The sequence below is a fragment of the Acipenser ruthenus genome, chromosome 51, assembly GCF_902713425.1.
Source record: "Acipenser ruthenus chromosome 51, fAciRut3.2 maternal haplotype, whole genome shotgun sequence".
NCBI classification, from domain to species: domain Eukaryota; kingdom Metazoa; phylum Chordata; class Actinopteri; order Acipenseriformes; family Acipenseridae; genus Acipenser; species Acipenser ruthenus.
Genome location: NC_081239.1, coordinates 5442428 through 5458026, shown reverse-complemented (window position 1 = coordinate 5458026; position 15599 = coordinate 5442428). Strand labels below are relative to the sequence as shown.

The 15599-nt window shown below is 42.9% G+C and overlaps 2 protein-coding genes across 7 annotated transcripts in view; one reads left to right on the top strand and one right to left on the bottom strand.

Annotated features, from left to right (window-relative positions):
* LOC117965866 (butyrophilin subfamily 1 member A1-like) overlaps positions 1-15599 on the bottom strand; it is a 486786-nt gene that overhangs the window by 185080 nt on the left and 286107 nt on the right. For 5 of the 6 annotated variants that reach the window (XM_059015802.1, XM_059015803.1, XM_059015801.1 and 2 more), the window contains one exon: positions 10237-12103. The exons of the other annotated variant lie outside the window; for it this stretch is intronic. In XM_059015802.1, the coding sequence (XP_058871785.1) occupies positions 11556-12103 (548 nt within the window). In that variant the 3' untranslated portion in view covers positions 10237-11555. Of the gene's footprint in view, positions 1-10236; positions 12104-15599 lie in introns of those variants that run through there. 6 annotated transcript variants of the gene reach the window in all.
* LOC117407797 (butyrophilin subfamily 1 member A1-like) overlaps positions 1-15599 on the top strand; it is a 422535-nt gene that overhangs the window by 164120 nt on the left and 242816 nt on the right. The window lies entirely within an intron of this gene.

The following is a 15599-nucleotide window of genomic DNA, read 5'->3' as shown; positions in this document are numbered from 1 at the left end:
TACACTCACTCTTGGGTCCAGAAAAGTGTCCAATCACGAAATCGTATTTTTATTTTCCTTGGTATTTTTTTTTTAATTAAGTCTGATTATAGTTTCTGAATGGGGCTATGTTCTTTAGTGTTAAGGGTACATGTTTGGTTTATGTATTTTCACTCGCCATAAATAAGTATTGCTTGTCTATTATTGAGCGTTTTCCGTAACAATTTTAAACACAGCCTGCTTAATTTGAATGGAATGTATTTATCAATACTGGGGAAAAGCAAGCAATTTTTTCCTAAATGACTATACTGTATTTATATAAGTATGATATTCCAATAATTTAATAAAACGGCTGTAGTTTACACGGTTAGTGTTATATGTTGTTTTTAAGTTTCGCAATTGGAGCATGTTTACATTATATTATGAGTGATTTTCGCTTTTACTTCCCAACATCGTGTTTCTTTTAAAACCATCCAATATATCTAGATGGAAAGAGAGAGGCTACATTTTAGACCAAAATAAAAATCGGTATCGGGTGAAAAGAAAGGGAGACAAAACCGAACCAGGTAACTACAGACCAATAAGCCTGACTTCTATTATATGTAAACTTATGGAAACTATAATAAGATCCAAAATGGAAAATTACCTATATGGTAACAATATCCTGGGAGACAGTCAGCATGGTTTTAGGAAAGGGAGATCATGTCTAACTAACCTGCTTGACTTTTTTGAGGATGCAACATTGAAAATGGATAATTGCAAAGCATACAACATGGTTTATTTAGATTTCCAGAAAGCTTTTGACAAAGTCCTGCATAGTGGTTAACATGTAGAAAACAGAAAGTACTGATTAGAGGAGAAACCTCAAAATGGAGTGAGGTAACCAGTGGTGTACCACAGGGATCAGTATTAGGTCCTCTGCTATTCCTAATCTACATTAATGATTTAGATTCTGGTATAGTAAGCAAACTTGTTAAATTTGCAGACGACACAAAAATAGGAGGAGTGGCAAACACTGTTGCAGCAACAAAGGTCATTCAAAATGATCTAGACAGCATTCAGAACTGGGCAGACACATGGCAAATGCAATTTAATAGAGAAAAGTGTAAAGTATTGCATGCAGGCAATAAAAATGAGCATTATAAATATCATATGGGAGATACTGAAATTGAAGAAAGGAACTATGAAAAAGACCTAGGAGTTTATGTTGACTCAGAAATGTCTTCATGTAGACAATGTGGGGAAGCTATAAAAAAAAGGCCAACAAGATGCTAGGATATATTGTGAGAAGTGTTGAATTTAAATCAAGGGAAGTAATGTTAAAACTTTACAATGCATTAGTAAGACCTCATCTAGAATATTGTGTTCAGTTCTGGTCACATCGTTACAAAAAGGATATTGCTGCTCTAGAAAGAGTGCAATAATCTACAATCTACAATAATTAAAGTACTCACGTACCACATGTGGTCTTCACTAAAGTCCCAATTTAAAGACAACACGTTTCACTGTAGCCCTCGGGATGGCATTGTTAGCTAGGTGTTTATTTATTTATTAATTTAAAGACAGCACGTTTCACTGTAGCCCTCGGGATGGCATTGTTAGCTAGGTGTTTATTTATTTATTAATTTAAAGACAGCACGTTTCACTGTAGCCCTCGGGATGACATTGTTAGCTAGGTGTTTATTTATTTATTAATTTAAAGACAGCACGTTTCACTGTAGCCCTCGGGATGACATTGTTAGCTAGGTGTTTATTTATTTATTAATTTAAAGACAACACGTTTCACTGTAGCCCTCGGGATGACATTGTTAGCTAGGTGTTTATTTATTTATTTATTAATTTAAAGACAGCACGTTTCACTGTAGCCCTCGGGATGGCATTGTTAGCTTGGTGTTTATTTATTTATTTATTAATTTAAAGACAGCACGTTTCACTGTAGCCCTCGGGATGACATTGTTAGCTAGGTGTTTATTTATTTATTAATTTAAAGACAGCACGTTTCACTGTAGCCCTCGGGATGACATTGTTAGCTAGGTGTTTATTTATTTATTAATTTAAAGACAGCACGTTTCACTGTAGCCCTCGGGATGGCATTGTTAGCTAGGTGTTTATTTATTTATTAATTTAAAGACAGCACGTTTCACTGTAGCCCTCGGGATGACATTGTTAGCTAGGTGTTTATTTATTTATTTATTAATTTAAAGACAGCACGTTTCACTGTAGCCCTCGGGATGACATTGTTAGCTAGGTGTTTATTTATTTATTTATTAATTTAAAGACAGCACGTTTCACTGTAGCCCTCGGGATGGCATTGTTAGCTAGGTGTTTATTTATTTATTTATTAATTTAAAGACAGCACGTTTCACTGTAGCCCTCGGGATGACATTGTTAGCTAGGTGTTTATTTATTTATTAATTTAAAGACAGCACGTTTCACTGTAGCCCTCGGGATGACATTGTTAGCTAGGTGTTTATTTATTTATTAATTTAAAGACAGCACGTTTCACTGTAGCCCTCGGGAGGACATTGTTAGCTAGGTGTTTATTTATTTATTAATTTAAAGACAGCACGTTTCACTGTAGCCCTCGGGATGGCATTGTTAGCTTGGTGTTTATTTATTTATTTATTAATTTAAAGACAGCACGTTTCACTGTAGCCCTCGGGATGACATTGTTAGCTAGGTGTTTATTTATTTATTAATTTAAAGACAGCACGTTTCACTGTAGCCCTCGGGATGACATTGTTAGCTAGGTGTTTATTTATTTATTAATTTATTTATTTTTTAGTTGGATAAACCGCTTCAGCAAGTACAGTAGAATCTGTCAGAAGCTGATGCCCAGACAGTAGCGGATTCGGCGCGGACTCATTCTGAAGCCGGCAAACCCGCACAGGAGTCGCACACGTGATGCGGTGCCGTCCAGGAATCTTGGAGACTGTGGATCCTGTTTTCTCTATGTGTATAACTTTACTTCCCCGTTTTTAATTTACCACAATAATATTCGAGTATCTAAGTTTTATTAAACTGTTAGTCCTCCCGTCCCCCACACTTTTACACAGACTGACCCATGAGGCAGGTCCTGTACGCATGCGGTTTTCCGTTGGTTGAGGCTGAGGTTTCAAAAATTCACCATCAACAGTGTTTTTGAATTGTGAGCACTCACACAAATCATCTAACTGGGAAGTAATCATTTTTCAAAGTCGTTGAAAGCCTTGTTGAAACTTGTCGTAGCTGGAGACAGAATGTTATTAATTCATGTTGGGATGTTTAGAAGCCTGCATGTGCTGTGAACACGATGGTGGGAAACACGGCTGGTTAACTGTACAGTTTGTAAGTGTGATTTTTATTAGAGCTTCCTTTATTTTTATTATTATTATTATTATTATTATTATTATTATTATTATTATTATTATTTATTTCTTAGCAGACGCCCTTATCCAGGGCGACTTACAATCGTAAGCAAATACATTTCAGGTGTTACAATACAAGTAATACAATAAGAGCAAAATAAATACAATGACTTTGGTTCAAGCAAGTACAAGTGTGACAAAACACAATTCAATAATACAACAGCTAGTGATAGTTACATCAGGATATGATTAAATACAAAATACTACAGGTTAAACACTTGGCAGATTACAGTATTCTGAAGTACAGGATTACATGCAGTAAAATAGGGGGCAGATAAGAGCAAAATAAAGCATATTTAAATGAAGGGTGATAGTGTCCCAGGATACAAACAGAGGAGTTCTACAGACAAACAGGTTAGGTTAGTTATGTTATTTTTTGTGTAGACCTTTTTCTTGAAAGTGCTTATTTTATTAAATTGGGTTCGTAAATTATGTTACTGCCTGTGCCAGTTAAGCGAACAAAACAACATACTGTGAATTAAAACAGGTGTGCCACAAATTGCTAGACGAAAACAAAACTAACAAAATGTACGTTTTTATTTTATATCTGTGTATTATCACGCGTAAGAATAATGACAGTGCGCAGGCAAAACTGGGACGTGACGGAAAAACGAATTAATTAGTCAGACGTATTAAAGTAGAATTTTAAGAACCCTAAAACAGTTAAATAGTTTATTACTACTCCATTATGTTTTATTACTTGTTTTTCTCGGTCCTTTTCCCTCAAAGCATTACATATATTCACAGTCGCTGAGTTTTTAGCCGTGTTTTAATGTTATTTCAGCCGTTTTGGGGAGTTATACCCCATCGCGGCCTAGCGCATTGCGAAGCCTGCAACTAAATTTCGCCCTTCCCACGTGTCTAGCACATTCTCAGCTCTCGTTTTAACCAGCTTAAGTCATTTGAGGTAAGTAGCTGGACAGGGCTACAATTAATTATTTTAATCCCAGCTGGGATAAAATAGTATTCTATTGTATTTATTGTTGGAAAATGTTGTAAACCTCCCGTTTAACCATGTCGTTCAACCTTTTCTCTGGCATCAGTTTCCTTTTTCATTCTCTTAATTGAATGCATTTTATATGTTCCTTGTTCATAACTTTTATTTCCACTTCATGTGATTGTAAATAAATTGTGTTGTTTATTCACTACATGTATCTTACACTTTCATTTCTTGAATTCATGAAAAAGTCCTAAAGGTACTGTAGTGGAATTTCATTAAGAAAAGCCTTCCTAAGATCACTGTTCTTGAAACTCAGATATTTGAGGCTGTAATCGAGTTTGCCGCTGGTCCAGTTCCGGCATGCTGTGGCCCATGATCAGGCCAGTGCCTTTGTCCTGATTCTGGGTGTAATACAATCTGACACTGACCCAGTTCTGTGTGTTTTATTGAAGTAGTGCACACACTTACACCTTTTACATGCAATCATTACATTTACTGTAATGAACCACTGTTTACCTGCATGCCTGCTGAATTTATAATTGTAAGAAACACTGTCATGGTTAGGGAATGAAACTGGAATGAACCTGGGACAGATTAGGGGGTAATAATATATAAAAGCTTGCCGGCACTGAGCCAGCACTGGATACCTGATTTGGCCCGTTCTGTGAATTGACACCGGCCCACATCTGGTTTACTGATCTGGGCTGGTTCTGGGCCAGAATTAAAGAGAAACGAGGGAATCACAGATCTTTTCAAGAAAGCTATTAGGCTTTGTATAAATGGATTTTGTATTTTTAAAAGCTGCAATCACAGTTCTGCTTGTGAAGCATCCACACTATAATTGGACAGAACTGCTGATTTATTTGCACTGTGCGGGACCTTATTTTCCCTCATTGGTGCTTGAGCCCCAGAGCGCTCCTCGCCTGTGCTCCTGTTATCAGTGATTAAAGCCTGGCTTTCAAACAAACTGATTATCGCTCACCAGCAGGCCTATTATATTGGTATAAGAAAAGTGTGTTTTTTAAAAAGTAATTTCAGCTTCCAATCATGCTGGCGATAATGTAAACAACACCAAGCTACAGACAGCGAGTCCCCAGCTTTAAACATGTTGCTGTTTATAGATAAGAACTCAACTTTATTATGAATATATTGTGTTATGTTTTAAGCAACATACTACGATAATGTTCACTAAGGTAACTGTTTGTTTATTAGTTTTAAGATGTTTTAGTAAATGGCCTATTGTTTGACCTCGTTAGTACAGCCGGCCCCCTTTGCTAACAACATCTTCAGTCCCGGTATAAATCAACACATTACTGTAAAATGACTTTACACACTTCAAAAGATACAACGTGTTTCAGTAAATTCAAATGATAAACTTTGCATCCCGCACAAACCTAAAACGTCATTAAGTGGGGTTGGCATTGCAGGGGAGATGAAGGGAGGTTTCAGTTCTGAGTGACTGTTTTCTAAACATTATTTGTGAATGCTTATTCACCACTGCTACACCCCGTTAGAAAATTGAAAAATATTTGAAAGGCGAAATATTGGACACAAAATCCATCAAAAAAATAAACCCTTCTTTACAGAGGAGGGGTCATCACCCTGTCAGTGTCTGTCTGTCTCTGTGTATGTCTATATCTGTGTGTGTGTGTGTGTGTGTGTGTTATTTTTTTCTTCAGATTAACGGATTGGTGTCGACTGGATCTTACGTTCAGAGCGGACAGAAAGACAAGGCTGCCTCCCAGTCTCTCTTCACTGCCAGTTACATCTACTAGACCAGTGCACTCATTAAACTGGGACCAGTAATCCTCACACACTGAGCCACTGCTTTTGAAATCTGAATTTTACATTCCAAAAGGTGCTTTTTACAAATTAAAAAAAAATGTAAAGACGTCTGTCTGTAAGCCTTTCTTCCAGAGCGTTTGAAGTCATGTGGAGCTTTAAATAAAAATCTACACTGTTGGAAAATTAAAATGTGTGGAAATTCATTCTTTTTCTTTTTTTCTTTAAATGATTTATAGCTTAACAAAATAATGACATAAAGACGACCTGCTTGGAAGTTGCATTAGCTCTCAGATGTCCAGTTTTTGAAAGATGTTCTCGCAGACCTGGATTTGACATGATCACTGGATTAAAGGAAGTTCTGTTTCTGTGCCTCGCACTCGGGAAGGCTGCTGGACTCCCCGCCTCACTTCACCTCTGCAGTGTCTTCTGGGTCATGTTACTGGCTGACAGCCTGCCAGTCAGCAGGGGGAGCAGCAGCTGATTGGTTAATGACAGGAAATAAGCCATCGAAGGGGCGGGGACAATTTCACCCTCCAGGTGAACAAGGAAGTGCAACCCTAACTGAAACCATGGCTTGCAAACGGAGATTTCTTTAACCGGGTGTAGCACTGTAGCACATATCACGTTGTAAAATGAAGAGTTTCCGTTCTAGTAAGCTTTTGAAAGCCTGGCTTGTGCAGACAGAGATTACCCCAGGGTAGCACCAGAGGTGTTCAAATGAGAATCCATGTTTTGCTGCAACATCTTTCAAAAGCTGCACATGTGAGAGCTGTGTAGTGAATGGAAGTGATGCACCGCTAACACTGAGGGAATTCTGTCTTGAGCTGCAGTAGAATTATTTTAATAAGAACTGAAATTGGTTTCAGTGGTCTGTGTAACCCTCATCATAGAGACTAAAATAAAATCAAAAACAACAGGAACAAATGGATTATATTTTGAGTTTTTTTTTTGTAAAATCTCCCAGATGTTTTAAATACAAGGTGAACATATTTACCATGTATGCTGAATAAAAATGACAATTTAAACACATCTGAACTGAATCTGTTCTGTTTCTTTCAGTATTTCTAAATCAGACTGGAAGTAACTCTGTGCTTTGAGGAGGAGGTGGGGATATGTAAACTAACTGGAGTGTGTACAGAGCCTGCAATCCTCTGCAGATCCCCACTCTGAGTTTCAAACAAAGTAGAGATATCATCCATTACAATTAAACAGGGAATCTTAGACATACTAAAAAAAATCCCCTCTTACCAGCAGTGTGGATCTGTAGTGCAGCCCCAGCTGTCTCCCCCTCCCTCCCTCTCCCCCTCCCCTCTCTCCTCAGCGGTGTGGATCTGTAGTACAGCCCCAGCTGTACTAGAAAGTCTTTTATCATTATTTATTTCTTAGCAGACACCCTTATCCAGGGAGGCTTACAACTGTTACAAAATATCACAGTACAAAATTAGAGGGAGCAAGGAGGAGAGAGGGAGAGTACAGAGGGAGAGGAAGAGAAGAGGGAGAGGGAGGAGAGAGGGTGGAGAGAGGGAGGAGAGGGAGAGTGGGAGAGGACAGAGCAGGGAGGAGAGGGGAGAGTGGAAAGGGAGAAGAGAGGGAGAGGGAGGAGAGGGAGAGGGAGGAGAGAGGGAGAGTAGAGAAAGCAGGGTGGAGAGAGGGAGAGGGTGGAGAGAGGAAGGAGAGGGAGAGGGAGGAGAGAGGGAGAGGAGAGAAGGAGGAGAGGGAGAAGGAGGAGAGAGGCAGAAGGAGGAGAGAGGGAGAGTAGAGAAGGCAGGGAGGAGGGAGGGAGAGTAGAAAAGGCAGGGAGGATGGAGGGAGAGTAGAGAGGGCAGGGTGAAGAGAGATAGTAGAGAGGAAGAGTAGAGAGGATGGAGGAGAGAGGGAGAGTAGAGAGGATGGAGGAGAGAGGGAGAGTAGAGAGGGCAGGGAGGAGAGAGGGAGAGTAGAGAGGATGGAGGAGAGAGGGAGAGTAGAGAGGGCAGGGTGAAGAGAGGGAGAGTAGAGAAGATGGAGGAGAGAGGGAGAGTAGAGAGGATGGAGGAGAGAGGGAGAGTAGAGAAGGCAGGGTGGAGAGAGGGAGAGTAGAGAGGGCAGGGAGGAGAGAGGGAGAGTAGAGAGGATGGAGGAGAGGGAGAGTAGAGAAGGCAGGGTGGAGAGAGGGAGAGTAGAGAGGATGGAGGAGAGAGGGAGAGTAGAGAAGGCAGGGTGGAGAGAGGGAGAGTAGAGAGGATGGAGGAGAGGGAGAGTAGAGAAGGCAGGGCGGAGAGAGGGAGAGTAGAGATGATGGAGGAGAGAGGGAGAGTAGAGAAGGCAGGGTGGAGAGAGGGAGAGTAGAGAAGGCAGAGTGGAGAGAGGGAGAGTAGAGAGGATGGAGGAGAGAGGGAGAGTAGAGAGGGCAGGGTGAAGAGAGGGAGAGTAGAGAAGATGGAGGAGAGAGGGAGAGTAGAGAGGATGGAGGAGAGAGGGAGAGTAGAGAAGGCAGGGTGGAGAGAGGGAGAGTAGAGAGGGCAGGGAGGAGAGAGGGAGAGTAGAGAGGATGGAGGAGAGGGAGAGTAGAGAAGGCAGGGTGGAGAGAGGGAGAGTAGAGAGGATGGAGGAGAGAGGGAGAGTAGAGAAGGCAGGGTGGAGAGAGGGAGAGTAGAGAGGATGGAGGAGAGGGAGAGTAGAGAAGGCAGGGCGGAGAGAGGGAGAGTAGAGATGATGGAGGAGAGAGGGAGAGTAGAGAAGGCAGGGTGGAGAGAGGGAGAGTAGAGAAGGCAGAGTGGAGAGAGGGAGAGTAGAGAGGATGGAGGAGAGAGGGAGAGTAGAGAGGATGGAGGAGAGTGGGAGAGTAGAGAAGGCAGGGAGGAGAGAGGGAGAGTAGAGAGGATGGAGGAGAGAGGGAGAGTAGAGAGGATGGAGGAAAGAGGGAGAGTAGAGAGGATGGAGGAGAGAGGGAGAGTAGAGAGGATGGAGGAGAGAGGGAGAGGAGAGGGCAGGGTGGAGAGAGGGAGAGTAGAGAGGATGGTGGAGAGAGGGAGAGTAGAGAGGATGGAGGAGAGAGGGAGAGTAGAGAGGATGGAGGAGAGAGGGAGAGTAGAGAGGATGGAGGAGAGAGAGGAGAGAAGGCAGGGAGGACAGAGGGAGAGTAGAGAGGGCAGGGAGGAGAGAGGGAGAGTAGAGAGGATGGAGGAGAGAGGGAGAGTAGAGAGGGCAGGGTGAAGAGAGGGAGAGTAGAGAAGATGGAGGAGAGAGGGAGAGTAGAGAGGATGGAGGAGAGAGGGAGAGAGGAGAAGGCAGGGTGGAGAGAGGGAGAGTAGAGAGGATGGAGGAGAGAGGGAGAGTAGAGAAGGCAGGGAGGAGAGAGGGAGAGTAGAGAGGGCAGGGTGGAGAAAGGGAGAGTAGAGAGGGCAGGGTGGAGAGAGGGAGAGTAGAGAGGATGGAGGAGAGAGGGAGAGTAGAGAAGGCAGGGAGGAGAGAGGGAGAGAGGAGAAGGCAGGGTGGAGAGAGGGAGAGTACAGAGGGCAGGGTGGAGAGAGGGAGAGTAGGGAGGGCAGGGTGGAGAGAGGGAGAGTAGAGAGGATGGAGGAGAGAGGGAGAGTAGAGAGGATGGAGGAGAGGGAGAGTAGAGAAGGCAGGGTGGAGAGAGGGAGAGTAGAGAGGATGGAGGAGAGAGGGAGAGTAGAGAAGGCAGGGAGGAGAGAGGGAGAGAGGAGAAGGCAGGGTGGAGAGAGGGAGAGTACAGAGGGCAGGGTGGAGAGAGGGAGAGTAGGGAGGGCAGGGTGGAGAGAGGGAGAGTAGAGAGGATGGAGGAGAGAGGGAGAGTAGAGAAGGCAGGGTGGAGAGAGGGAGAGTAGAGAGGGCAGGGTGGAGAGAGGGAGAGTAGAGAAGGCAGGGAGGAGAGAGGGAGAGTAGAGAGGATGGAGGAGAGAGGGAGAGTAGAGAAGGCAGGGAGGAGAGAGGGAAAGTAGAGAAGGCAGGGTGGAGAGAGGGAGAGTAGAGAGTATGGAGGAGAGAGGGAGAGGAGAGAGGATGGAGGAGAGAGGGAGAGTAGAGAGGGCAGGGTGGAGAGAGGGAGAGGAGAGAGGATGGAGGAGAGAGGGAGAGTAGAGAGGATGGAGGAGAGAGGGAGAGTAGAGAGGGCAGGGTGGAGAGAGGGAGAGTAGAGAAGGCAGGGAGGAGAGAGGGAGAGTAGAGAGGATGGAGGAGAGAGGGAGAGTAGAGAGGATAGAGGAGAGAGGGAGAGTTGAGAAGGCAGGGAGGAGAGAGGGAGAGTAGAATGTTTGGCTCCGAATCAGATGTCAATCACACAGTGCATGCATGTGAGTACTGAAAACGTAAATTTAGAAACTGCTGTTAAAACTGCAGAGCTGAAGCTTTCTGGATTTTTGTCTGAGCATAACATCGCCTTGCGAGCCGCTGATCATTTGACTGATGTGCTGAAAGACATTCTTAAGGACTCAAAAGTAGCGCAAAATATTAGTCTTGGCCGCACAAACGCTACTGTGATCACAAAGAGAGGGAGGGGATTATTATATAAGAGGGAAGAGAGAGAAAAAGAGAGGGAGGGGATTATTATATAAGAGGGAAGAGAAAGAAAAAGAGAGGGAGGGGATTATTATATAAGAGGGAAGAGAGAGAAAAAGAGAGGGAGGGGATTATTATATGAGGGAAGAGAGAGAAAAAGAGAGGGAGGGGATTATTATATAAAAGGGAAGAGAGAGAGAAAAAGAGAGGGAGGGGATTATTATATAAGAGGGAAGAGAGAGAAAAAGAGAGGGAGGGGATTATTATATAAGAGGGAAGAGAGAGAGAAAAAGAGAGGGAGGGGATTATTATACAAGAGGGAAGAGAGAGAAAAAGAGAGTGAGGGGATTATTATATAAGAGGGAAGAGAGAGAAAAAGAGAGGGAGGGGATTATTATACAAGAGGGAAGAGAGAGAAAAAGAGAGTGAGGGGATTATTATATAAGAGGGAAGAGGGAGAAAAAGAGAGGGAGGGGATTATTATATAAGAGGGAAGAGAGAAAAAGAAAAAGAGAGAGATGGGGATTATTATATGAGGGAAGAGAGAGAAAAAGAGAGGGATGGGGATTATTATATAAGAGGGAAGAGAAAGAGAAAAAGAGAGGGAGGGGATTATTATATAAGAGGGAAGAGAGAGAGAAAAAGAGAGGGATGGGGATTATTATATAAGAGGGAAGAGAGAGAGAAACAGAGAGGAGAGCAGAAGAGGAGAGAAAAAGGGATCTGGAGATGGAGAGGTGGAGGGGAAAGAGAGATGGAGACAGGAAGGGAGAGTAGGAAAGGGGGTGTAGAGAAATAAAGAGGAGGGGCTCAGGGTAAGAGGGTGGAAGAGAGAGGATTTCTTCTCATCAGCCCAGAAGAGTGCAGAGAGAGTGTCAGTGAAAGTGAAGAGGAGATTGTCTGAGCTGTTTGAATAGTTTCCTGGTTCAGACAGCAATGTGTGTTTAATCTGCAGCGCTGACAGGGTCAGGGGACTCCAGCACAAGGTCTGTTACACTGTAAGTATAGAAGAATGGATAGAGTTTCTCACTGGGATTGAACTCCATGTCAGTGAAAGTGTAGATGTGAGATCTGGTCTCCACATTGTAAAAGAAGAGCTGCCCTTCCTCATAATCCAGATACACCCCCAACTTCTGGGGCTCCAGGCTCCGGGGGAGGGGGGTCTGGGGGTCAGTGAGAGCAGTGAACTCATCTCTATATCTACACCACTCCACAGTCCAGTAACCCAGCTGGGGGGTCGTGCTGAACCATCCCTTCCTCTTGGCAGACTCTCTGCTGACTCCTAATCTCCAGTTTGTATTCCCCCCCACCTGCACCTGCCAGTAGCGTCTCCCCGAGGTGAAGCCCTCCCTGCCCAGCACACACTCCCAGTAATCAAATCTCTTTGGATTGTCAGGGAGATCCTGCCATGTCTCTCGCTTTCTCACTCGTTTCCCCTCCGCAGACAGGATGAGCCAGGGGTACGCTGTATCAGGGTCCAGAGTCACATCAACTGTGGAGCAGAGAGGAGACATTATTATTATTATTATTATTATTATTATTATTATTATTATTATTATTATTATTATTAACACAAAAAGGGTTTAAAAAAAAAAAACTGGCCTAACAGGACATTTTCTTAACCAGCCAAACCACAACCTGAAATAACCTTAAAATGACGTCTAAGACAGATTATTATTATTATTATTATTATTATTATTATTATAAAATAATATAAAAGAGGAACGAAAGAAAGAAAGAAAGAAAGAAAAAAAGGTGACAAAGGCAGAAGCTGAGCCTCTTACTTCAATTAAAATGAATCTTGAAATAATAATATTTTCTAGATATAAATATTAACTAAACCCCGAGATCGCCTCGTACAGTAAAGTCTCTTAAATCGACAGGCTGAACTCAAGCTGCAGTTTGGAATCGCAGTTGGAATTGTAGCAGTGTTTCGAATTTCGAACTGTAGCGGTGTTCTGTTGTCATGGAAACCGCATTGAACGCAATGAGCCGCGAGATACTTGATCCTGAAGAGGGGAGAAGAACAACACAAACTGAAAGTGTGAGAGAAAACCCTGACGGAGGCTCTTCCGTGACCGGCGAGTGAACAAGATCTGGAGCCCAAACATCTTAGCCTTTTCAGACCAGCACACCCGAGCCGAGCCGAGCCGAGCCGAGCCGGACCCGAGCCGAGCAGCGTGGGTGTGTTCACACTGCTGCTCAAAGAAGCAGCTGCCTGTGGAACGTGACGTCAGATTCCACGGACACGCGCGCACAGAGGAGTGCTGTGGATTTGTTTTGAGAATGGATCCCGAGGTCGGACTGTCCCAAACGATAAAGTACCAAAAGATTTCACACGAATACACAAATATGGGTTTGTGTTTCACATGCTGCTGACTGCAAATACAAACTGAATAATTTCATTTCATATTATTAAAGTCAGATTAACTACTACTAATAATAACTTTAAAAAGTTACAGATAGTATTTAAAAATGTCAGTAAACACGTCAGAAAAATAGATTTAAAGCAGGCCTATTAAAAACAAAATCTAAACGAAACATTAAAGAGATTTTTCTGTACAGCTTGTTTTTACACATGCAATGTTAATAGATGGGATTTTTTAAAATGACCGAATTGAATGTGATTTTCAGATACTTTGCACATTTCCAATATAGGAGCTTATTTCTTTATTTATTTATTTTCTGTTAAGGACTGGTTTATAAAGTAACCACAAAATAATATGCGCGATTACTGATCACCTTATTCATTAGAAAAAATGGTAATGCTTTATATTACGTGGCATAAATTAATATTAAATTGATATTAAATTAATGTTAAATTGCACATTAAATTTACGTTCAATTATTCCTTGTTACTTTCCATTGACATTCAAGTCAGATTAACTGTATTTTCAATAAAGGGAAATTATTACATATTTTCAACGGTAACAAAACGTGATATAAATGGACGTGACGTGCCATTACATTTTCAATCGATATTTGGTTAACATTTAGCAAGAAACCAGCTAGTGCACATTTATTAAATATTAATTTAACATTCATTTAATATCAATTGCACATTTATTAAATATTAATTTAACATTCATTTAATATCAATTGCATATCTATTTAATATTAATTTAACATTCATTTAATATCAATTGCATATCTATTTAATATAAATTTAACATTCATTTAATATCAATTGCACATTTATTAAATATTAATTTAACATTCATTTAATATCTATTGCATATCTATTGAATATTAATTTATGCCACGCAATATAAAGCGTTGCTGATAAATACATGGAACCCAATTAATGAAGCAGCAGCAGACCTGCAGTTCACACACTGTAAGGTTTGATTTGTCTCTGTTTGAAATGATCCCTGTCAGCGTTAAACAATTTAAAGGAGAAATACTTTCCAGAAGACAAGTCTCTGAATTCAACACATCGGCGCCGGTCGCTGCAGGTCTGTGACCAAGAACTGCGTCCATTAAGACAGAATATTCACTTTTTCTGCGGTCTGACGCTTTTATTGTTATGATCTTTTATTTATTTTAATCCTGTTTTATTATTTTTATTTGTTTCCACACAGGAGTTCAGACTCCAGAGTTGTCATTTCCACAGAGCAGACACCCCCCACACATCACCAGTAATATCAACGCTGAGATCGTCCAGGGGCTGTGCTCTGATACCCAGCGTCCACCTGGCACCCCCCCCCCCCCCACACTGAGCCCCTGGCAGCTGTACGACAGAGTGCACCTCAACCAGGAAGGCGTCCGGGTCTTTGATAAATCCCTCAAGGATACAGCCATGGGCCGCAGCCCAGCCAGCCCCCCCCCCCAGCGCAGCATACAACCAGTGAGGAGACCCCCTGGAGCCACAGGACACAGACCAGTGATGAGACCCCCTGGAGCCACAGGACACACACCAGTGAGGAGACCCCCTGGAGCCACAGGACACACACCAGTGAGGAGACCCCCTGGAGCCACAGGACACACACCAGTGAGGAGACCCCCTGGAGCCACAGGACACACACCAGTGAGGAGACCCCCTGGAGCCACAAGACACACACCTGCGAGGGGCCAACCCACCCCTCACCCACACAGCAGAGCACAACCCAACACTGCCTGAGCCATTGCAACCCAGAGCAGCACAGCCCAGCCAGGACCAGCCAGACCCAGAGCCCCTCCGCGCACCAACCAGCCGCAGCACCAGCTCAGCTACGCTGGAGCCCTCGCTCAGCCAGCCCCCCCTGCCACCACTGAGCTGGGTGAGATAAAACAGCTCCTCAACACCCTCTGCTCAAGACTGCTGGACTGAGGGACCCGCAGCACTCGGGTAGGACACAGGAAACCCTAGTTTACCTGGGAAAATACCAGAAACGAATGGGATATGAATATGAAGAAAAACAATGTGTGTGTGTGTGTGTGTGTGTGTATCAGACACAGTATCACTGCACAGACACATCTACATATTTACTTAATGTTGTAATTTTCATTTTGTGTTATTATAAATAATATAAATTAAAAAAAAAAAAGAAAAGCTGAGATCTCCTTCAATCAGCTGTTGAACATTGTTCTCAATGTAAATAATATTGATATTATGATCCTGTTAGAGACGTGGTGCCGTGCAGATGTGCCACTCACTGTCCCTCAGGCTACAGGGAGATCATAGTGCCCTCCCTGAAACACAGCACAGTCACACACGACAGGGACTCGGGGGGAATACTAGTGTGGCACAGAGGGGAGCTCGCCCAATCCATCGGCTCAATTAAACAAGGACAGACACACACACGGCTCAAATTAAACAAAAACGCAGTCCAAGGTGAAACTGACGTTTACCTGTGTGCAGCCTACACCCCTCCCTCTGAATCCACAAACTACAATGAGGAATATTTTCATACCCTCCACACAGAGATCAGCCATTTCCAGACCCAGGGAAATGTGCTGCTCTGTGGGGATTTCAACACCAGAACAGGAACAGAGTCTGACTGTAGAAG